A 22,890-nucleotide genomic window follows, 5' to 3' on the forward strand; every position below is an offset into this window, starting at 1 on the left:
TTGGTATTGCTAAGAGCGTCTCTATCCTTTAAAATATTTTTACTTTTAAAATAAAATATAACTAATTATAGAATTAAATTTTATTTAAAAATGATATTAAACTATCAATTTAAACTCTAGTTTCTTAAGTATTTCATTAGATTCTAATTAAACATTCGTTTCTTTTACCTTTTCACTATTTTATTTTTGAAATATTCATTCAAATCCTATAAAGAATTTATTATAGATAACAACAAGCTATATTTCAAATGATATTATACTAATTAAGAACTCTATAAATTAACAAACATGATAAATTTTTAATATTTCTAAATGTATTGATGCTATTTTGTCATTTTACACTTTAAATGCATTTACATTTACAGTACATATTTTTATACACCAAATAACTCAATAACAATAATTAAAATTTTATATTTACAAAATTTAACTGATACATATACATAGTAAAAATATTGTAAAATCAAATATTTTCTTATTTTTACGTAAAAACTTACTTTAAAATATGTAAATCTAAAAAAGGAAATTTTCTGTATATAGATAAATAAATTAATAAAATATTAAAGTCTCAGATTTATTAATATACAGATTTTTACTATAAAAATCATATAAGTAATACACTGGAATAAAAACATGTAATCACGAGAAATGTAATAAATCAGTCGAAATTGTTCTGTACATAAAAGTATATGGATTCGAAGAAACCATATGATCATTAAAAAATTTCGGTATCTCATGACTAGTTAAAATTCTATGCGTAGCAATATAATTGTTCATTTATCAAAAAAGAAATATATATATATATATATATATAGTTTGTTCATTCAATTTTTCAATTTGGGGTCATAGAGCCAAAAAAAGGTTCAAATCACGTAAAAAAGGAGACAAAAGACATCGTACAACTCCAAGAAAGAAATGTTAAACATATATTGCCTTGAACTGGAAGTCTGGAAAGGTCGTTAGTCGCTTTTTTTTTGAACTTTTACATTTCAGTCTTTGTTTAGAGAGATAAATAAAGATCGTTGTCGTGAAATACATGTCGAGATATTTTTCTTTTTCTTCATCACATGTCAAAATATTCTAGTTAGAAACTCTAACACATTTAAACATCTATGAGTAATCTAGAACCTTTAAATTTATAAACACGTTATACTTTTTTATTTAATAATAGCTCTTCTAGTTCTAGTAACCAATATAAATTTACTAAATTACTTCAATACAATTGATTTTGATCAAATCTTAATTAATCTACTAGATATATTTTATTTAATATTTGAAATGAGGCTATATTTTCTATCTAAATTAGCAAATTATTACATATGAACTTTACTATATCACACGTTGAAAGAGTTCCAAAATATTTTCTTAATCGATCTAGGTTAAGTATTAACTTTATAGATCGGATATTTGCTTCGGTCCTATCAAACACCAGGTTAGGTCACAGTTTCATTTTAACCCGACTTGGAGCAAACCAATGTTTTTTCATATCCCGTTTTCACTAATATTTTCGGACAGTCACATGGTCGTATTATCACTGGTATCTATACTAGTAAAAGGAAATCATTCTTAAAAAATCTATTTATGCAAGGTTGTTTGGACCTATTAGTTAGACTAACACCATATAATTTAGTCTATTTTTAAGGCAAAGTAATATTCCATACATCAACTCATAATTTCCTTAATGTACAAAAAGAGATATTGTAACTAACAACGATATTTTACCTAAAATTTTTATTATCATTTTCTTAATACAGAAAATAACTTAAGGAAATAGTCATAACAAACGGATTAATATTAATGTACATATTTTTAAATATTAATGTCCCATTTTAAAACTAATTTATTTATATATGTAGTAGAAAACAATACTAAATTTTGATGAAATCTTATTAAAATTTACAACTTTTTATTTTTAACTTGAATTTGCAAAAACTGGGTTTTATATTGAACTAGGTCTGATTTAACTCAAATTCGGTTTTTAGCACAACTCAGAACCAGTTAGAAGAACGAGTCAGGATCCGACTGGTTCGATCGTACGGTCCGATCAGATTTTCAAAACATTGGTTAATACAGTTCAATAATTAAAATATATATTTTTAATAATGAATATCTTTACTACTAAAAACATACATATCATCTTTAAATCTATTTCAAACAAATTTCACACTATAAAAAATAATGAATAATAAAAACATTAAAAGTCAATAGTTATAATGTGAAACAAAAAAAATTATACTAGATTTAAAATTTATTAAAGATTAAAAATTTCAAATCCGCGCTTCTTAAGCGCGGGTCAAAATCTAGTTATTTAATTTAAAACAACAACTTAATGAAACAATTATGTTACTCCTTGACATTAATCAGAAGAACATCTTCTTCCTCAGAAGCTACATTCACACTCTATTCATTATGTATAATGGGTTCGTTAAACCCTTTTCACTAAGGTATTTCAACGTCTTTTCTGTCTATTTGAAACTCTTTCGAACTGTGGTTTCATGGATTCAATTGAATGATCTTCCGATTTCTATACTCCGAACCAATTTCTCATTTTAACACTTCTATTCTATGTTTTATTTCTTTTCCTGTTATTGTTATTCATTTTACTGTCGGAGTACACCTCTGGTCGTATATATCATCTTAAGCTTAAAGAAATTTGTGCCAAAAAAAAAATCAAATACGTGTCGTTTGACCTATAACCTAAACATGGATGCAGCAAATGTTGTTTACTTTTGTTCCACCTTTTCTCTAATCTCATCCTCGAATCACTCAAGAACAACTATTAAATAAGAGGGCTGAGAGGGTGTATTTTATGGTATTGCTCTGATTGAGAGGTTGAATGTTTTAATATTTCTTATTTTTAATTTGGTGATAGCATATGTGTTTATTGCGGTTTCTGGAGGTTGAACTGAAATTATCATATCCAGATATTTTTTGAAACCATACCCATATTTATTCCCATCCATTCTTCTCAGAAGATTAGACTTTACATCATTGTTTTGTGAGTGGATAATGAGCATTGTCTGTTCATTTTCACAGGCTTATGAAAAAGCCCATCAAATTGACTTCCTGGGAAAACTGGGCTGCCAGAAAGTCTACGCAGGCCTAAACTTGACCAGATTTTTTAAGTCAGAAACGGAAATTCAAAACGCCTGACTTTTAGGGTCTGACTCGTTCAAACGCAGCGGTTGCGGTTGCGGTTGCGAGCGTTTGCGGATGCAGATGGTTGCGGTTTCTAGCGGTTTTAAAAGATTTGTACGACTGATTCCGCGGTTAGAAATTGGTGCATTTGCGGGATACTTATGACTGATAAACTACCAAATACAGCAGCGGTTAAATAATAAATTAACAATATTTACATTTTATATAATTATAAAATATCAAAAATCATAATATTATAATAAATATGTAAATTATATTTTCAAAGTTATAGTGTTAAAATTTTAAAATTATAGAAAATATTTTTATTTTAAAATTTTATAATATTAATTAAAATATAATAGATATATTTTAGTATTTTTATAATTTCATTTTAAAAAATTTATTGAATATTTTTATTTTTGTATTTATATGGTTTTAAAAAAAAAATATCCTCCCGCAACCGCAAACGCTAGCTGGAACCAGCTTTTGAATTTAAGAGGTTCGGAACGGTTTGAAACGATTTGTAGCGGTTTGTATGATTGTTTTGAAACGCTGTCAACCGCTACCAACCACAAAAGCTGCGTTTGCGGATGGTAGCGGAGAAACCAATCAAGCTCTTAAAATTAAAAAAAAAATACACGTCTCGTATCGAACAAATTAACATGTCAGCATTTAAGTAACTTTTTAGCATTGACATGGCCAACCACATCATATCCTACGTAGGATTTTGGAAGCAAACTATTATTGGCTTTTTGTCGATTGTGTAATTTCAAATAACTGATAACTGATGAAAATTCGGGAATCTCGGAAGAAAAAAACAAAACAAAGCCAAACATAACATCACTTCAAAAACTTGTAAGATCAAAAACAGTGAATGTTTTTTTTTAAATCCGAAACAGATCCAAATGAAAAATTAGGGAAGAAGCAGAGCAAACTCATTGGTGGTGTCTCTCCAAACCCACTAACTCTCTCAACCGAAGATGAAGCTCACCGATGGTCCTCAACACCTTAACCGCCTGCGACGGAGTAAGAATCTCCACCACTTTCCCCACCGTCGAACACCTCAGCTCATCCGCGCTGTTCATCGCCCTCGCCATCCCTCTCTTAAGCACCTCCATCGCCTCCTCCAAATCCGACTCCTCCCCGTCCACCAACCCCCTCGCCCCCACTCGCCTCGCCGCGAGCATCACCGGCGGATCCGCCACGCTCTGCTGCACCAGCGCGAAATCCCTCATCACGTCCCTCTCTCTCCTCCTCGTCTCCGACCGGAGGCTCGAGATCCGGTCCCTCTGGTGGCGCGTGAGGTCGTCGACCGTGGAGTCCGTGAGTTTGAAGACGAGAGAAGGCTTGAAATCGCCGACCCAGAGGATGAGCCTGGCGTAGGAGGTGAACCACGGCGGGCAGAAGAAGGTGAAAACGTTGTCTCCGGCGAGGGAGACGGCGGAGGATTTCTCTTGGTAGTATTGGAGACAGTGAGATAGAAACTGGGTCACGAGAGATTGTTGCTGCTCTTCGTTGGTTTCGTCGAAGGAAGAGGCGCATGTAAGCTGTTCGACGAAATACCTGTGACGAATCAGCCAACCGTTAACGAAGCTGCTGAAGCTTTGGGAGCTGCTGGTGACTGGCATGTTTTTGTCTACTGTGGAGTGGTCACTAAGGACTGAGTATGTGTATTTGGAACGTGCTTTGTGTACAAAGATTTATATACGATTTTTTGGACTTGACCAACTAAAATCTTTTTTTAACAATTTAATTATTATTTATATAATATATGTCGGTTCTTGGATGGAAATTATATTTTCTGTCGGCCGGCTTAATGGAGTTTTGTGACCTTTTTTTGTTGTCTTGTGGGAGTGAAGTATGGTCAGACAAGCAGAGCAACTTGAAACCATTTACTAAATAATTCGTATTGGAATCAAGTTCCGTTACATGTGTGATAACACTGTTAAGAAATCAATGGAACTAAAAATCTAAAATCCCTGTTACCTTGTAATTTCCAATTAGATACTGATTAATCATGTGATTTTAGGTACTGAAACTAAAACAGAGTATAGTTTTCAGATCTTACAAAAGATTTGTGCAGTTATCGTTTAGTGAGTTTCAAGTTAAAATAGTGTAACTGTTAATCAGGCTGCTGTTAACAGTTGTTACAGTTCTGGCTGGAATTTTTTATTTTGGATTCTCCTAGTCCTAACTAGAAGTGTGTCAGGGTTGCATCACAATTTTATGGCATTATCTCAAAATGCATCTGAAAAGGTACCGACATATGTTGCTAAAAGAAAAAGGCACATGTCATATAAGAAAGACGACATGTAAGCAAAGAAACACAGTTTTCTGACAATACTATATCATAGAATTCAATTCTTTTATAATTTTATGTGTTTTTGGTTTACTGTGCGGATATTTTGTTGGACTAGACGAAAAGAACAATGGTTCATCAATGCTCCAGTTAGGTCTCGCGCCATCTTTTTCTTCTTTACTAAGAAATATATACATTAGTTTTAGACTTTTAGTATTATAGTTGTCTGTTGACAAAAAAAAGTATTCTAGTAGTTGTCTTGTCTGACACTTCTTTTGGGTGCAAGTCTTGTCCGACACTTAATTCTAGGAAAATATGTTTACCTCCATAAACGTTGGTGTCGATAAACCAAAAACAATTTTATTAACCAGATAATTTATGGGAGAAAAGATGGTCTAGTCTCAGATTTTCAACGTATTATATAATGACTAACACAATTAACAAGTTAATCTATTAACAAGTTAATCTAAAATCTACAAGATTAATATAACCAAGTATTACTTTGTGTATGTTTTCTTGTATGTGAGTAAGAAGACAATGCAATGGCTGAGAATTCAGTAAAATCTAGGATACCTATGGAGTATTAATTATTATTTATGTATGTCCGAGTAATTCACTTAATTAAGTAAGAATGATGATGCTTCAATGATATTAATGCTTCCAAAGATGTAGAAATAAAAAAAGTACAAATTGAATAAGAATGTCTGACACTTGACAGACAAAAACATTGAAAGAATATTCTCAGATATTCTGTTTAGTTTGTAAATCTTCTGTAATATAGGAAGATCATACTCTCCTCTAACAAACTCGATTATATATGTAACTCTCACAACGATGAATAAATCAAGCAAGTCTTTAGACTACTTTCAAACATATGTAAGATAAATACAGTATTCAGTAAAAAACATAGTAAAAGATTGTAAAACATGACGACAAAGAAGTGAGAATATACGTTTTGTTCATTCAGAAAAAGAGAATATACGTTTTTGGAAAAAAAGTGAAAACGCTTGGATGGCACATGTTGGCTACTCCACGCACGGGCGCGGATCTTATTCAACTCGTTCCTTACGCGGTCATGTTCTCGTCACTCCCCGCGTTTCTTTTTGCGGCCTTTTAATCTCTCTCCGCATTTTAATTTATCTGTTCTTTTCTTAATTATGAAACCTGTTGAAGTCGGTTGCTAAGAATATTTTAAAGAAGATAAAAGGGCCGTCTTGTGTATGGTTTCGTATTCCTTTTTGGGTTATTTAAAAGCTCATCGGTAAAACTCAGCAGAGTTTTGTTCACATAATATTGGGCCTCAATTATATGCTACCTTCGTTTGCTTTTGCTTATAGAAAGATTTTGAATTGTTTTTTTCTGTAAGTGAAGAATATAAATCTAAAGCCCAGCATTGTTTAAGAAGACAAATGGACATTCTTGTGTATGGTTTTGTATTTCTTATTTGGGTTATGAAAGTTCACCAGTATGCTCAGAAGAGTTTTGTTCACATGTTGTTGGGCCTTTATTGTGTGCTACCCTTCATTTCTCTTGTAAAAAAAGAACTGAATAGTTTTATTTAAAAGCAAATGGAGAATATAAGTTTGGAATTTTTTGTAAGATCCATATTTCTCGAGTAAAATTGCTCAACTGGTTGATTTATTTTGAACCAGTACAACCATAAAATTTCCCCTAACTTAAGTAAAAGTAGGATACTCACGTAAAGCTATTAAAACGAAATGTAAAGATAAAAAAGATGTTGCTACGTTAGAGTGGGGATTGGTTAAATGTTGCACCCTCTCGTGTTATCACTTTAGAATGGGATTGGCTAAGTGTTGGCACCCTCGTGTTATACGCTTAAGCCGTAACGTAAAGCCGTAAAGGGATAAATGATGCACGTGTACGGTTCACACTGCCACCTCGAACTCAATCGTTTGGCTCAGCTTTTGCACCAAAAAGAGAAATAAACAGAATACTTGACGTCGCTCTTGTGCCTACGTATAGTGAACGCCGAAAGTGGAAACTGACGAATGCCATTTTCCTCTTTTTACGTGCCTTCTTTCAGGATAATACTTTTATTATTTACAAATTCGCCTCACTAATTTTAAATAATTAAAAAAACGAACCTAATTTTAGAAAGTAGATTCCAAAACAACCCCAGACCCACATAATGATTTAGTAGTTGCCACCTTTTTCTCCACCACTTAGCTTTACTCTCAAACAAGTCTCATAGAGATTCGTTGAAGACAGAAACATAGAGAGAGAGAGTGAGATGTCTACTTCCGATCAACCTCGCCACCACCGACCGACACGCAACCGCCCACCTCTGCCACGACCGCCTAATCCTTCTCGTCCCGTGGTACCTCTATCAAAGGTCTCGAAGCGTGTGCTTCTCCGTGTAGCTTCCGTCGCGTGCGGGATCCAGTTCGGCTGGGCGCTCCAGCTCTCGCTCCTCACTCCTTACGTGCAGGAGCTAGGGATCCCGCACGCTTGGGCCAGCGTGATCTGGCTCTGCGGTCCGCTCTCTGGCTTGTTCGTGCAACCTCTCGTTGGTCACAGTAGCGACAGGTGTAAGAGCAAGTACGGTCGGAGGAGACCTTTTATAGTAGCCGGAGCTGTGGCCATCGCCATCTCGGTTTTGATTATAGGACACGCGGCGGATATTGGTTGGGCGTTTGGGGATAGAGAAGGGAGGATTAAGCCGAGGGCGATTGTGGCTTTTGTGTTGGGGTTTTGGATCCTTGATGTTGCTAATAACATGACTCAAGGTCCTTGTAGAGCTCTCCTCGCTGATCTTACTGGTAATCTCTACCTCTTTGTTTGTGTTCTAAGTGACCTATGTGATTTTTGGAGATTCTTGTCACATGCTAAAACATGGAATGTGCACAACTTTATGATTCTTGGACACAATTAGGTATTAATGTTATTATATACTTATCCAAAAAAATGTTATTACAAAAAAACAGTGTTCTAAAAATTGGTTTAAGCTGCTAATTATCGGATTTGGGTCAAAACTCAGTCTATACGTTCAAAAAAACAGGTTCAGGCGCCCGCATAATCAATAATCACCTACATAAGGCTTAATTAAAAAAACTCTGTTTTGGTTTACTTCTTGTCTAATCTGTTTTTTTGAAAGATTATTAAAAAAAAATATCAGTATACATTCAAAAATAGCTAACCAATAAAACCCCTATAAAAGGGTTAATTACTGTCTAACAATTTTTTGAACATGGCAAAAAAGTGCTCTGTTTTGGTTTTAATTCTTGTCTAATCTGTTTCTTTTCAGAGAATGATAATCGCAGAACCAGAGTAGCAAACGGCTACTTCTCTCTCTTTATGGCTGTTGGCAATATTCTTGGGTACGCTACTGGATCATACAATGGTTGGTACAAGGTCTTCCCTTTCACCAAGACCGTTGCATGCAATGTGGAATGCGCTAATCTCAAGTCTGCTTTCTACATAGACGTAGTCTTTATCGCAATAACTACCGTCTTGAGCATCTCAGCGGCTCATGAGGTGCCTCTCGGGGCGTTGGCCTCTGACGCACACGGGCAATCCAGTGGAACAGATGAAGCCTTTCTTACTGAGATACTAGGCACTTTCAAATATTTTCCAGGAAGTGTTTGGATAATTTTGCTTGTCACAGCTCTGACGTGGATTGGTTGGTTTCCGTTTATTTTGTTTGATACTGATTGGATGGGTAGAGAGATCTACGGTGGTGAACCGAACCAAGGCGCTTCGTATAGTGCTGGTGTGAGTATGGGTGCACTTGGTTTGATGTTGAATTCTGTTTTTCTTGGGATCACTTCGGTGCTCATGGAGAAACTTTGTAGAAAGTGGGGAGCTGGTTTTGTTTGGGGGATATCGAACATCATTATGGCTATTTGCTTTCTTGCGATGATCGCTACCTCGTTTGTTGCGTACCATATTGGCTACATTGGCCATGAACAGCCGCCTGCTGGGATCGTCGTTGCTGCTGTTTTAATCTTTACAGTTTTGGGCATCCCGTTGGCAGTAAGTTACTCTTGCAATTATGGTCTTATGTTACTTGTGGTTTGCTACTAATCTTTACTATGCTTTTTGCCAAGCTGGAGATATATATAACTTTTAATTTGTTATTTTTACTACTCATCTGTGTCTACATGGTTAGCATTTATTTATTCTTATACGTTTTTACTGATGCAATTGTTACTCTTCCGCAGATAACTTACAGTGTCCCATATGCGTTGATCTCCATACGTATTGAGTCCTTGGGACTAGGTCAAGGTGTGCATCATTCTAAATTTTTAATATTATGGTTATTGCTTTAATTCTACAAGTGAGGGGTGTTTCTTATCGAAGTTATGTTGTGTTAGGCTTATCTTTGGGTGTGCTGAATTTGGCTATTGTCATCCCACAGGTATGCTTCGTTCAACCATCCTTTTAGAAATTTATTTTGACACAAGTCAATTTCTATTCTTGTTTGAATGTGTCCGTCCATCATTTAGAAATCCTCATAAGGGAGTCCATAAGCAAGCATTAGTGAAGCAAACGGATTCTTTCTTGAGTTGTTGTTAGTAAAAATTCATTTATTTGTTTTAGCTAGCTATGACCAATAATAGGATATTTTTTTGTTACTTTCCTAATGCTGCCAACTGATGCATTTCTTTCCTATGTTGTTTATGATTTTTTGACATCAAACTTAGTTTTATTGTTTAATCAGTGGTTAACTAACAGTGGGATGTGTATGCAGGTGATTGTGTCTGTTGGCAGTGGCCCATGGGACCAACTATTCGGAGGTGGGAATTCACCAGCACTTGCAGTTGGAGCAGCTGCAGGTTTCATTGGCGGAATTGTAGCCATCTTGGCGATTCCCCGAACAAGGATTCAGAAGCCCATCCCTCTCCCATAACATCCTCTCTTTTTCGCTATAAAGTACGTCGCAGTTCCCTTTTTTCTTCTGTTACCAAACGTATAGCAAGCACTTAAAATTTGTCACTGATTAATAAATCTTGTTAATGCAAAATAGAGGAGACTTAGCGAAGGAACGCATAAAGAGTGGTGTGTGAAGGCATGGTGGAAGATTGGCAAGGAGATGCACCACTTATTGTGTGATCCTTGTTGAATTCGTGCAATGGCCTTCTTCTCGTGTGACTAACTTAGCTGCAGCGTCTAGGACCTAACTCCCTCTGCTTTGGGGCTATGATCCTTCTGTCCACGAGGAGCCATAGAAGTTTACCCAACGAAATAATAACACATCATTCAGTTTGTTGTGAGGTATATGTTGGAAGCCCCCAAATCGGGTTCTTCTCTGTTTCTTTGTTGTCTACCTAAGGTTTTTCCAGTTAACCACGTTCTTGTAAATTAAAGTGATACCCTGTGTACCAATGGAGAGTTTGAACGGATACTAAAATTTCCGAAAATGTTTTATGTTCTTTTTCCTGAAATAGTTCAAGAGAAGGCATCAGAATAGCATATATAACAAACTATAGTAATAGGCATGATATGATATATCATTAGCAAGATTGATCATACTTTGGTGTGTACAAGTAATTGTTTTTTTGGTGTCGTCAAATCTCTAAACAAATGGATTTTATAAGCAAAAACTGAAAACCTATACAAGCATAAGTAAACTTATGATATAAAAGAAGTAAAAAAATCATGGTCTTGCCAACTCAACGGAAAGAACTCTCATTCACAGTCAAATACGGCGGGTTTCGCACTTCAATCCTTTCTAGAAAGAGGACAAATTTTACACTTCCTACTCATTAATTAATAAATGTGACCTGCTATTACAAAAAGATTTTTTTTTTTTGTTAAAACTATTACGAAAAAAGATTTACGTCTATAAAATACTGTCGAATTTAATACAACCATGAAATAAGTTTAGATTACACTATTACAGTACCGAAATTGTTAAGTATAATGTGTTGATGTCTTGTTCAAAACACTACGAGAATGAGACTTGGGGATATACTCTCAACGACGGTAAGAAACTGAATCCCAATAAATCACATAAGTTGTGTCAATTATTGTAGTTAGCCCGGCATTGCATGCACTACATTTTGGATATGTTAAAAAAAGTCCCATATTGTGTTATCCTTATATGTGATAAAATCTTTTTGACGAGAAAAGAAAGATGACTCCCACTTTATGTCATGTTTACATTGCATTTCTATTTTTGATAAGAATTGGGTTGTTGTAAGCATTCACTATTGGCCATTGCTTCTCCTTTAGTCGCCTTCGGATTACATAAGTGGGGAGTTTTTCTTTAAGTCATAACCTTTCTAGCTTTAGCTAAAAGAAATAAAGTAATTACTTTTTGGAATGAAACAAAACAATTAGCATATATATATATATTTCAAGATTTTTACTTTAAAAAGGTACTTCAAAAATTTTATATCACAAAAAGTTATGTGACGCCCACCCTGTATTTGTTGATAAGTACATTTTCTCGTCATGTGCATGCACACTGCCCCCAAAAAGTAATATATGCGCATGGTATCGCAGTTCATTCCAGATGACACATGTGTTCGTGCAACTACCCAATAACCCAAACCAAACTTATTCGAACGTGCCGGTTACACACGTTATATAAACACCACCTTGAGAACATTAGTCATTAGACTGCTTTAGTCAAAACCATCTTTTTACTCTATTATATCATAGGTCCTTTTAGTATTTAGCTTAAGCGCTAGTTTGACACCTAAATTATACTATCTTATAATATCCATCCCTAGTTACATCACTTAGTTACACTCGAGTCATAAAAACTCAATAATGGCAAAGAAAACAATAGCAGAAAAAGTTTTTCCTTGCAAATTTTCAAAGATTTGAAACACATGTTCTTGTTTGCACTCACTGGTGTCTGCTGGCGTGGAATCAATCATTCATTGTCTTCAACCTAATCAGAATATGACCAATTTAATCAATCTCTCATTTTCTTACTCGTCCATATATTAACAAAAATATATAATTATTATTTATTTTAGTGTTTTATATCGGAAAGGGAAGAGCATCAAGACTATATGAACATGACAATTATGAAGCGGCATAATTAAATTATTAGGTATATAGTTTTTTTTTGAAAAAGGGTATATATATAGTTTATTTGGTACATTTGTTATATAATATAAATATATTTTCTGATTGTGAATTTTTGGACCAAAGTTTATATATATATCCTAAATATTGAATCAAAAAATGTTATATGATTCCGTCTTAAGTACCATTTAATTTGGAAACTCTGTTATGTGTAACTTATAAAGTTGGTCTAAATTTGGTGATCAAATCTAAAGTTCTAGAATGAAATTTAATTTCAAATAAAATATAGTCATTTGGTTTAAGTAAAGGATTATAAGTCTTACGACATTGTAACTACTTCCTAATTAACTTTGCAAAAGGCATGTAGGTTGCAAGTTCGTGTCAATGGCGATGCATTAACAGTTGACTAAAATTAATCCTGCAAGCTTTCTAGGATAACTAATACTTAATTAACCGAAAACAAATCAACAAACCATAATAATTGGGGAGCAATGTCCCATGGACGAACTTGTCTATATACAATACAAATTAGTATAGGAGACTCTTGAATGCAATTTTGGTTCCATTTGGTTTCGTTTTTAGTGAAGTTTTTTTTTTAATATATATTTGGCAGAATGTTTTTTTTGTTTAGTTTTGTTCAGTTGACGTTGCTTCATTATGAAAAACACTAATACATTAATACTGGTCTCCATTTCCATAACATATTATAGGTGTCTGTGACCAAGATTTTCAAAATAAACTATAACATAATGTTTGCTTAGTCAATACTCTATTGAGTAGAATATGATCCTACTCCCATGAATATGGGTTTCAGTTTTGTAAATGCATTTCGTTCATATATGTAAATTTATTTCATTTCAAGATTTCAGCGAAAGCAAAAAAAAAAATTACATAACGAATATAAAGTATCTATCAAAATGCCTATATATTCCACACATTTACTGTAATCAGAAAGAAGAATAGTATGCTAATCAAGGGCCCCGCTTAATGAAATCCCATATTATTCAAGTTGTTAATCGAAGATAATTTGTAACATCGCCGTATATTATTACAAATTTACAATGACGCCATTAATTAAACAAATATAAAAGGAAAATGATATATAAATTAACAAGGTAACCCAAAATTTGAATATTTAATGGCTACCACACTGACCAGCATCAGATAGCTAGCAACTTTGCTTCAAAGCGGCAAAGTCATATTCTCGCGCCCGTCTCTCTCTCCAACTAAAACTTCCGATGTGAAAAAAAACAAGCTTCCACTTAACTCAACCACCTTCACGCCTTCGGCCTTCCCTCTCTCTCTTTCCGACCAAAACTCACCAACATGTCTCGAAATTTCGGATTCCTCTCCCTCCTTGTCTTCTCTCTGTTCTCCTTCGTCTCCTCCTCCGACCTCCAAGTCCTACTCAACATCAAATCATCGCTCCTGAACTCAAACCCCGGAGTTCTAGCTTCATGGAAGCTGAACTCCGTCTCCGCTCCCTGTAGCTTCACAGGAGTAACCTGTGATGCTACAGGCTCCGTTAAAGAGATTGACCTCTCTCGTCAAGCCTTATCCGGAAAATTCCCGTTCGCTTCGCTCTGCGATCTCAAGAGTCTTCAAAAACTCTCTCTCGGATTCAACTCACTCTCAGGAACCATCCCCAGTGATATAAACAACTGCACGAATCTAACGTACTTAGATCTCGGCAACAACCTCTTCTCGGGAACTTTCCCTGAGTTCTCCTCTCTAAGCCACTTACAGTATCTGTACCTAAACAACAGCGCGTTCTCCAACGTATTCCCGTGGAAATCGCTACGAAACGCGAAACGGCTCGTCGTTTTGAGCCTAGGCGATAATCCCTTCGATACGACGCCGTTTCCAGAAGAGGTCGTATCTCTGAAGAGTCTGACGTGGCTCTATTTATCCAACTGCAGCATCGCGGGAAAAATCCCTCCGGCGATCGGAGACTTGACGGAGCTTCGGAACTTGGAGATCTCCGATAGCGATCTCACCGGAGAGATTCCTCCCGAGATCGTGAAACTCACAAAGCTCCGGCAGCTAGAGCTCTACAACAACAGCTTGACCGGGAAGTTTCCTCGCGGATTCGGGAGCTTGACGAATCTGACTCGCTTGGATGCTTCCATGAACTATCTAGAAGGCGATTTATCGGAGCTCCGATCTCTAACCAACCTCGTCTCGCTACAGCTCTTCGAAAACAAACTCTCCGGCGAGATTCCTCCCGAGTTCGGCGAGTTTGAAGATCTCGTTAACCTCTCTCTGTATACCAACAACTTAACCGGTCCTCTCCCTCAAAAACTCGGTTCAGTTTCTGATTTCGATTTCATCGATGCGTCTGAGAATCACTTAACCGGACCGATCCCTCCGGATATGTGCAAGAGAGGGAAGATGAAAGATCTTCTCCTCCTCCAAAACAATCTCACAGGCTCCATCCCTGAGTCGTACGCCAGCTGTTTAACTCTCGAACGTTTTAGAGTTAGTGACAACTCGCTTAACGGAACTGTTCCAGCTGGACTCTGGGGCTTACCCAAGGTCGAGATCATCGACTTAGCTGTTAACAACTTCGAAGGTCCGATCACAGCCGATGTTAAAAACGCGAAAATGCTCGGAACGTTGTATCTAGCGTTCAATAAGTTCTCTGATGAGTTGCCTGAGGAGATAGGTGACGTTGAAGCTTTGACTAAGGTTGAGCTTAACGATAACAGCTTCTCCGGGAAGATTCCGAGCTCTATTGGGAAGCTTAAGGGACTTAGTAGTTTGAAGATACAGAGTAATGGCTTCTCCGGTAACATACCTGACTCGATTGAATCGTGTTCGATGCTTAGTGATCTAAACATGGCGCAAAACTCGCTGTCGGGAGAGATCCCGCACACGCTTGGATCTCTCCCGACGCTCAATGCTTTGAATCTTTCGGACAACAAGCTCTCTGGGAGAATCCCAGAGAGTTTGTCGTCTCTAAGACTTAGCCTTCTTGATCTCTCGAAGAACATGTTATCAGGCCGTGTCCCTTTGAGTTTGTCATCGTATAAAGGTAGCTTCGATGGTAATCCTGGACTCTGCAGCATGACGATTAAATCGTTTAACCGGTGCATCAACTCTTCAGGCTCACATCGAGACACACGCGTCTTTGTGCTGTGTTTAGTCTTCGGTTTACTGATCTTACTTGCGTCTCTTGTGTTTTACTTGTACCTCAAGAAAAGCGAGAAGAAGGAAAAAAGAACTCTAAGACGTGAATCTTGGAGTATAAAGTCGTTCCGAAGGATGAGTTTCACCGAAGATGATATCATCGATTCGATCAAAGAAGAGAATTTAATCGGTAGAGGAGGATGTGGCGATGTATACAGAGTACTACTCGGCGATGGTAAAGAACTAGCTGTCAAACACCTTCGACGTAGTAGCACAGACTCATTTAGCAGCGCGATGCCTATTCTCAACGAAAAGGAAGGAAGATCGAAAGAGTTTGAAACAGAGGTGCAAACACTAAGCTCAATACGTCACTTAAACGTGGTGAAACTCTATTGTAGCATCACGAGCGATGACTCGAGCTTGCTGGTGTATGAGTACTTGCCTAATGGGAGCTTATGGGACAAGCTTCACTCGTGCAAGAAGTCCAATCTCGGTTGGGAAACTCGGTTTGATATCGCTCTTGGTGCAGCGAAAGGACTCGAGTACTTGCATCATGGATACGAGAGGCCGGTGATTCACCGCGATGTTAAATCAAGTAACATATTGCTAGATGAGTCCTTCAAGCCTAGGATTGCTGATTTTGGTCTTGCCAAGATTCTTCAGACCAACAATGGTGGTCTAGATTCTTCTCATGTCGTTGCGGGAACGTACGGTTACATAGCTCCAGGTAATGAGACTTATTAAACTCTTATTGATCAGTTTGTTATGGTGTTACATTTTTTTAACATCAAAGCCCTTATTGTTGCAGAGTATGGATACGCGTCGAAAGTGAATGAGAAATGCGATGTGTATAGCTTCGGCGTTGTGTTAATGGAACTAGTCACGGGGAAAAAACCGATAGAGGCGGAGTTTGGAGAGAGCAAAGACATAGTGAATTGGGTTAGTAACAATCTGAAGAGCAAAGAGAGTGTTATGGAGATTGTGGACAAGAAGATAGGAGAAATGTATAGAGAAGATGCAATCAAGATGCTGAGGGTTGCAATCCTATGCACCGCGAGACAACCTGGAGTAAGGCCGACGATGAGGAGTGTGGTTCAGATGATCGAGGACGCTGAACCGTGTAGATTGATGGGCATTGTGATTAGTAAAGAGAGTGATGTGAAGAGCAAATAAATAAGTTGATAACTGAGGACTAGGCCCAAATCTCTCCCCTCACTAATGTGGATCATTTAGATTTGGTACGACGTAAGAGAGTTTAGATGGAGAATGTGATTTTAGTACTGGTTATGGAATCTTAGGTAATGTAATGTTCTGTGTTACAAAAAAAAGGGTAATGTAATGTTCTCTGATGTAAACTATTTCTTGTAATTGTAGAATTTTGGGAATGCCAACTACTATGTGAAATCTTTTAGTGGCTAGATGCACTATACTTTGGCTAAAACAAATGCATATTCGACTTATAAAATAGTGACTACCAAACAGTACAAAGCGATCAGTTTGTTATGACTTCTCAAAACGAAACCAAATCCAAATTGAGTTCTTGTGATGATGAATTGATGATGAAATGAAAATTATTATCGTGTAGCGGTTCAAAATAATGAAAGGATAACACCGTCACCCGTGATTCTTAAAAGTTGGTCAAATGTACGTGTGCTCAATACTTATAGTTGCCGACTTTGACTAACATATACTCCCTCTGTTTTTTAATATAAATCGTTTTAGAAAAAAAATTTTGTTCCAAATTATATGTCGTTTTTGGTTTTCTATGTAAAATTTATTAGTAATTAATGTTGTATGACCAATGGTAATATATCTTCTATTTTTCTATTGGTTGAATTGTGGTTAGGTAAATAATTAATGATGTTTTTGTCTAGAAAATATAAGAAATTAATGGTTTTCTTAATCTACGTGTATAGCTGTAAAACGACTTATATTAAAAAACGGAGGGAGTAATACTCTATTCCTACACTATCAGACAATAACGCATTCTACCAAACGATAAACCTCTGTTTATTTATTTTAATTTTAATTCTGAAGAGGGTGTGATAGTTATTAGTTTCTTATAAAAGAGCATAAGACATATAGTTTACATTTGAATTCCCTGGTAGATGGAGGAAATAACGTAGTCAAAAAACAAGTGTTGCACAATACCCGTAATAGAACAACCTTAATGCAGACAAACATCATAATTCCACTAGTTTATAATTGCATTATTTACAAAATATGGGTAAGAAACTAATTCATCATATACCTAACACATTGCCACAAGACTAATCTTACAACTTTTAACACAATTTAAAAAGCTGTCTCCCCCACCCCATCTTTTTTGTTCCCTTGGTTTGCAGTTCAATCCAACGAAGGAATCAACACATGAACTAATATTTAATAGCTAACTCAAAACCATTTAACAATGTAATGCGATTAGTGGTGTAGTGAGACACTAAAAAACATATGCCTTGCTTGTTTTTAGTAAACATAAGAGATTCTAGAAGCTATAATAAACTGAAACCATACAGAGACCAGAGTTTTGTGGTAACATACAAGATAACAGCTTCTGCTTCTAAGTACATACGATTACATACGTGTACACAAAGCTAACCAAAGAACTGTCTCCTACCACTATACAACAGGTTTTAAATCTTTCTCTATTTCCCCCAAAACAGAAAGAATTATCCGTAACCAAGGTTTCGTCAGCGGAATAGATCTTGGAATGACCACATTACGAATCTTGCAAAGATATCAGACTCCAGGAACTCAATGTGCGCAGCTCGACCGATGAACGAGTTGAGGTTACGACCATACAAGGTTGTGTCAAAGTTGACATCACAGCGCATGAACACTCTCTGGTGGTGAGAAGTTTCTAGTGTCGGCCCACGTATTTGGTCCATACAGTTATTAAGCATCTCCAAGAAGGCAACGCTTCTTTTTGAGTTGTCGGAAGAAGCTGGTTGGCACGACTCGATCCTAGCTGAGTGATATGGAACATACCCATCCTGTGATTACAAAAAAAAAAAGGTATTGTTAGTTAGGAATAAATCTAGCAAGATATTTGCATTAAAATTTTCAACTAATTCTTTTTTTTTTTTACAAATTTGGGGGTCTAAAAACTTTTTTTCGCGCAAAGTGGGCTTATGTCTATGTAATTTTCTTCAAAATATTTCATTCGGTTTTGCTCAGGACCAGTCCTGCTTATAAATGTATAACGGAATGTACCTGAGGAGATGACAGGAGAATAATATTCTTGAAACTGTCCAGCGTCTTTTGCTGAAAAGAGTTTCAAAAACTGACATTAGAACCAGAGAACAAAGATTTGTTTCAAAACTGATACAAAAACTTGATGAAAATGTTAGGATCTTTATCTACCTTACAGAGCTTGTAAAAGAAAGTGTTCTGGAGATCAGGATCATCAGTGAGCGTGAGCTGATGAATAACCTGAGTACTCTTCAACTTCTTGAGGAGCCAAAGTCCAGAATTAAACAAGGAGTTTGAACTGTATAGATAACCCAAGTGTGGACCCGAAAGCGATAGATATGTGTGTAGATACTTCCTGTATGGTCCCATCAAACTATCTGCAATAACATAAGAGACAATGATGAACACAAAACACAGAAAATTTATCAGAGATTCTAAGAGCATTCATTCATTACCTGCTAGTGCGGCTCTGATGATGACATTGCCGATTGAATGTCCAACAAAACTCAGCTTAACGTTTTTCAAGCGTCCGTATTTGGCATGTTTATCCATTTTCTTCTTGAAGAAAGAGACAACTTCATGTGCAAGCCTCTGTCCCATTTCCCTGAAATCTCCATGTGTTTTATCCTCATTTGCCTCGGACATGAGACACTCTATCTTTGGATCAATCATGAGCCACTGGTTCCGGATAAGCCTTAGGTCTAAGTGATGCCCCTATAGTAAATTAACAAAAATCAACTTGAATAACAAAAATTAAAAAAATATAAAAAAGAAGCAATTTGAGCAAAGATACAATGATTGATTACTTGCCTGGAAACCATGAACAAACACGACGATCTTCAGCTCACGCCCACTATGCTGTGGAGTATTATGTTTTATTGACCTATTCTCGTCATTAAGCAAGCTAGAATCAATTTTATCAACATGTCTCATGGAGGATCTATCACTGAAAGTACGTTTTGGCGCGTTCCAGACACGTTCAATTATAACAATAGGAACTCTCATAGGATCACCAAATATATGCATGTCCTGTATCCCTCGATTGTTTATCTGCACCCATTTAGTTGTCACATGTGAACTTATGAAGCCAATAGGTAACTGAAACACAGAACAAAAAAAGAAAAACAAACCCGCATTTGTGCAATGCTTCGACGGTGAAGATCAGCGCGGGTGGCTGCAACTTGCGCAGGCTGCATAAGAGCAAAGGAATTGGATGAGTAGAGCCAAGCTTGCTTTCGGAAACACAGACTGTAAATTATAACTTACATCATTGAGTTTCAACACACTTGTGGTGGCTCTTTTATGCGAACTGTGGTTTGAAGTATCATCCATTCCACTTATAAAATGATGCGGCATTTCAACTTTTGAGTACACCATCCATATTGACCATTCAGCCCTTCGATCCTTTGTCCAGGTGTCACGAAGATATTCCAAGATTTTTGTGTTATTCTCCCTGAAAAGGACAAATAAGATCAGTGATCAGAAAAAGATCAAAGTATGACTTCATAAACAATCTGAACCTGCAGGCTTATTACCGATGAAACGCCAGAAAGGTATTCCAAAGATGATGGAGCTGGGTGCCTAGTAAGTGGAATGTGCGAGATAGATGCTCTTTTGAGAAGTTATGAAGCCACTCATCATCATTTTCCAAATCAAATGGGGAATTCAATTTCTGTGCCAAGAATGGAGAAACAAGCTTATACTCCAGAAGATAGTGAAACAGAATAATAGATAAAGTACAAACTCTGCTGCAAAATAAAGCCAAGGACCTCAAGATTGTTTTGCTGCTTGCCTTGTCCTAAGCCTTCTTCATCTTCAACAGGTTCAGGTAAAAGAGTGTTGTCCATAGTGGATACAAACTCAGACAAGTCGATTGTTTGACCAACTGCCTTGCTTAGTCTTTGCATTTCTTCAAGCAAAGTGTCACGCGCTTCAAGTAGGGATTTAACGAATGACACCAGCTTCTTGTCAGCAGAAGCAATCTGAGCACAAGGTGTGTTAGACATATTAGACAAGAACATATGTCTACAACAGCTTTAACATTCAGAAGGTAGAGATTTTAGAGAAGAATAAAAGTATAAAGTTCATCTTCATAACAAAAGAACAATTGATTATAAAGACCATGATAAGATCATCATGGCAAATTGATTTGCTGAATCAAAGAAGAGTTTAGTCCATGATGACATGATAGTGTAAGAGCACATACTTTCTTGGAAGACTGAACACTGCCGCTGGCTAAATTTTTACCATTACTCGAATCACTGCACAAAACATACTTGTAGAGATACATTAAACTCAGCAAAAGTGGAATTCCACAATGGTCAGTGATGCAGAATCCAACTATAAGTGAACATACCTTGACAAAACTGCAGGACGTTTGTAAGCAGCGGATTTCATGACACTGACGTGGACACTCACATCGATAAGAACAGCGTGAAGGGTGTCAAAGTGGACCGGACAGTAAGAATGCAGGCCTGAGAGAGCTTTAGGAGGAATACGAAAGTCATGCGCAGCTGCAGGGAAAGCATCTATACTCTCTATAATTGGAGAGTATAAAAGCTCAAACCTCAATATAACAGCAGATGTAGCTGACCCCTGCATCATTCACAACTGCTCATTTACTCTACTAGTCACTAAGATCAACAAAGTCAGCAGCTAAGATAAGAGAAGAAAGAGCTTTTTTACCTCATATCTTTCCAATGGCATGGTGAAAGAGACCATCATGCAAAGACGAACATCCTGCCTAGCGTATTTGATGCGGAAGGGCTGTGATAAGAAACTATTGTCTTTATCATCTATCTTCCACACTCCAGATGATTCGTTGGAGGTTGCATCAAGAGCTGTGACCACAAAAGGCATATAGATTCTTATGCAAAAGATAATGATTGAGAACAAGAGGTGATGGAGAGAAGAGTACCTACCTTCATACTGAACAACTCGAGAAGGAATCCCAGAGGAGTTGTTGTTATCACCATCCTCCCATCTCATGCTGATTTTTATTTGATACCATCTAAGAGAAGCAAAAGGTGATTCAATATACACTCAAAGCTAGCTAAAAAGAAATGAGCAAAGGTGATAGATAATAATAATGATACCCTTGCTGGAAAAGATCAAGGTTATGGAACCTATGGATATAAACAGCAATCTCCTGAACAGTGTCGACCATAAGCACAGGCTTAACCGCCCTGGCTGCTACGTAAGCCTCAGCATCAAGCGTCTTTGTCTGCCTACTCCTCTGGCTCAGTCCAATTAACCATCCAAGACGTCTTAACATATGGAGAAACACTCACTCACATCACCCTTCTTAACAAAACTTGTGTGTTTCAGGATAATCAAATCCTGAAACCAGTTCTTATAAATCTCATACTCTTAGTTGCAAACTCATATGGTCACACACAAGCTAAGCCCTGCAGATTAGAAACACAAACACAAGGAGTGTGTGAGTCAATAACAAGATTAATAGCGTTGACCAAAAAGTCAAACTTAGGTCAATGAGCTTAAAAAAAATCACCAAATCTGAGGCGGTGGATTGCAGTAATTGATAATGTTGAGAGCGAACCGTAACGTGAACCTTAAAGAGATCTGAGGATACAGGTAGATAGGAAACCTAGACAAACCCTGAGCAGAAGTAGGATCTGGGGGAAGTTGCAGGATGATGATGGTCATAAAAGTTATCTCCAGGGACTCAATTTGATTTTTTGAAACTTTTTTTTTTAAGACAGATTTGATTTTTTTGTCTTTGTCGGGTTAAAGGATGGATTAATGTTTAGGGTACGACCACACTAGTTCCTATGTCTTTTTGGCTCTATATGTTTATTTTCATATCGATATTTTCTTCTCTTTTTTTTTTTTGCGCCGAATCGACCCGCCATTTTAACGGCCTAAGATGAGTTAACGGCCCGTTTTATCTGGGCTATTTAGAAGGCCCATGTAAGAGTACAATACATATTATCGTTTTAAGAGAAGGCTCAAAATATAAACACAGAGGTATTATAGACGGTAAACTTTTTTTTGGTATGGTCTTTTACGACTAAAACATCTTCAAAGTACATTAGAGAATATTTGGTCGTTGAGAACACACTTTTCAATATCCATTAATGAACTGAATAATGCCATTTAATTATTTTGTA

General features: G+C 36.6%; 4 protein-coding genes across 7 annotated transcripts; 2 read left to right on the forward strand and 2 right to left on the reverse strand.

Moving 5' to 3' along the window:
* Nucleotides 1–3,997: 3,997 nt before the first annotated feature.
* Nucleotides 3,998–5,141, reverse strand: LOC106351171 (protein RESPONSE TO ABA AND SALT 1-like). Its single transcript, XM_013790983.3, has one exon. It carries the CDS (start codon nucleotides 4,764–4,766, stop codon nucleotides 4,074–4,076), a length of 693 nt encoding a protein of 230 aa, XP_013646437.2. The 5' UTR covers nucleotides 4,767–5,141; the 3' UTR covers nucleotides 3,998–4,073.
* Nucleotides 5,142–7,601: 2,460 nt separating this feature from the next.
* LOC106346228 (sucrose transport protein SUC4-like) lies at nucleotides 7,602–10,825 on the forward strand. Of its 2 annotated transcripts, none has more exons than XM_013785492.3 (6): nucleotides 7,602–8,217; nucleotides 8,703–9,430; nucleotides 9,619–9,682; nucleotides 9,772–9,815; nucleotides 10,149–10,330; nucleotides 10,425–10,825. In XM_013785492.3, the coding sequence occupies exons 1-5, from the start codon at nucleotides 7,689–7,691 to the stop codon at nucleotides 10,305–10,307; spliced, it is 1,524 nt and encodes a 507-aa protein (XP_013640946.1). In that variant the 5' UTR covers nucleotides 7,602–7,688; the 3' UTR covers nucleotides 10,308–10,330; nucleotides 10,425–10,825.
* A 2,603-nt stretch (nucleotides 10,826–13,428) lies between these two features.
* Nucleotides 13,429–16,986, forward strand: LOC106346227 (receptor-like protein kinase 7). Its single transcript, XM_013785491.3, has 2 exons — nucleotides 13,429–16,295; nucleotides 16,377–16,986. The coding sequence occupies exons 1-2, from the start codon at nucleotides 13,766–13,768 to the stop codon at nucleotides 16,739–16,741; spliced, it is 2,895 nt and encodes a 964-aa protein (XP_013640945.1). The 5' UTR covers nucleotides 13,429–13,765; the 3' UTR covers nucleotides 16,742–16,986.
* Nucleotides 16,987–18,042: 1,056 nt separating this feature from the next.
* Nucleotides 18,043–22,538, reverse strand: LOC106346225 (protein FAM135B-like). 3 transcript variants are annotated; one of them, XM_022720611.2, is made up of 15 exons: nucleotides 22,332–22,538; nucleotides 21,856–22,167; nucleotides 21,682–21,770; nucleotides 21,446–21,600; nucleotides 21,117–21,355; nucleotides 20,967–21,021; nucleotides 20,530–20,742; nucleotides 20,296–20,432; nucleotides 20,027–20,213; nucleotides 19,891–19,950; nucleotides 19,571–19,810; nucleotides 19,216–19,474; nucleotides 18,932–19,137; nucleotides 18,782–18,832; nucleotides 18,043–18,561 (listed from the first exon to the last, which is right to left on the reverse strand). In XM_022720611.2, exons 2-15 carry the CDS (start codon nucleotides 22,032–22,034, stop codon nucleotides 18,259–18,261), a joined length of 2,373 nt encoding a protein of 790 aa, XP_022576332.2. In that variant the 5' UTR covers nucleotides 22,035–22,167; nucleotides 22,332–22,538; the 3' UTR covers nucleotides 18,043–18,258. The 3 variants fall into 3 exon arrangements, with proteins under 3 accessions (XP_022576332.2, XP_048638060.1, XP_013640944.2); XM_048782103.1 differs by having other exon boundaries at nucleotides 19,571–19,789; nucleotides 22,272–22,532; XM_013785490.3 differs by having other exon boundaries at nucleotides 22,272–22,531.
* Between the last annotated feature and the right edge of the window lie 352 nt (nucleotides 22,539–22,890).

This window comes from Brassica napus, chromosome A6 (genome assembly GCF_020379485.1).
Source record: "Brassica napus cultivar Da-Ae chromosome A6, Da-Ae, whole genome shotgun sequence".
Lineage (NCBI taxonomy): Eukaryota > Viridiplantae > Streptophyta > Magnoliopsida > Brassicales > Brassicaceae > Brassica > Brassica napus.

What these genes read in the sequence shown, in the direction of transcription:
- LOC106351171 (XM_013790983.3), bottom strand. Translation starts at nt 4,766, where the DNA reads ATGCCAGTCACCAGCAGCTCCCAAAGCTTCAGCAGCTTCGTTAACGGT.
- LOC106346228 (XM_013785492.3), top strand. Translation starts at nt 7,689, where the DNA reads ATGTCTACTTCCGATCAACCTCGCCACCACCGACCGACACGCAACCGC. An exon ending in TTTTGGGCATCCCGTTGGCA is followed by an intron (nt 9,431 to 9,618) that starts GTAAGTTACTCT and finishes ACTCTTCCGCAG; the next exon opens with ATAACTTACAGTGTCCCATA. An exon ending in TGGCTATTGTCATCCCACAG is followed by an intron (nt 9,816 to 10,148) that starts GTATGCTTCGTT and finishes ATGTGTATGCAG; the next exon opens with GTGATTGTGTCTGTTGGCAG.
- LOC106346227 (XM_013785491.3), top strand. Translation starts at nt 13,766, where the DNA reads ATGTCTCGAAATTTCGGATTCCTCTCCCTCCTTGTCTTCTCTCTGTTC. An exon ending in GTACGGTTACATAGCTCCAG is followed by an intron (nt 16,296 to 16,376) that starts GTAATGAGACTT and finishes TTATTGTTGCAG; the next exon opens with AGTATGGATACGCGTCGAAA.
- LOC106346225 (XM_022720611.2), bottom strand. Translation starts at nt 22,034, where the DNA reads ATGTTAAGACGTCTTGGATGGTTAATTGGACTGAGCCAGAGGAGTAGG. An exon ending in CGTCCTGCAGTTTTGTCAAG is followed by an intron (nt 21,022 to 21,116) that starts GTATGTTCACTT and finishes TGTTTTGTGCAG; the next exon opens with TGATTCGAGTAATGGTAAAA. An exon ending in TTCTCCTGTCATCTCCTCAG is followed by an intron (nt 18,562 to 18,781) that starts GTACATTCCGTT and finishes TTGTAATCACAG; the next exon opens with GATGGGTATGTTCCATATCA.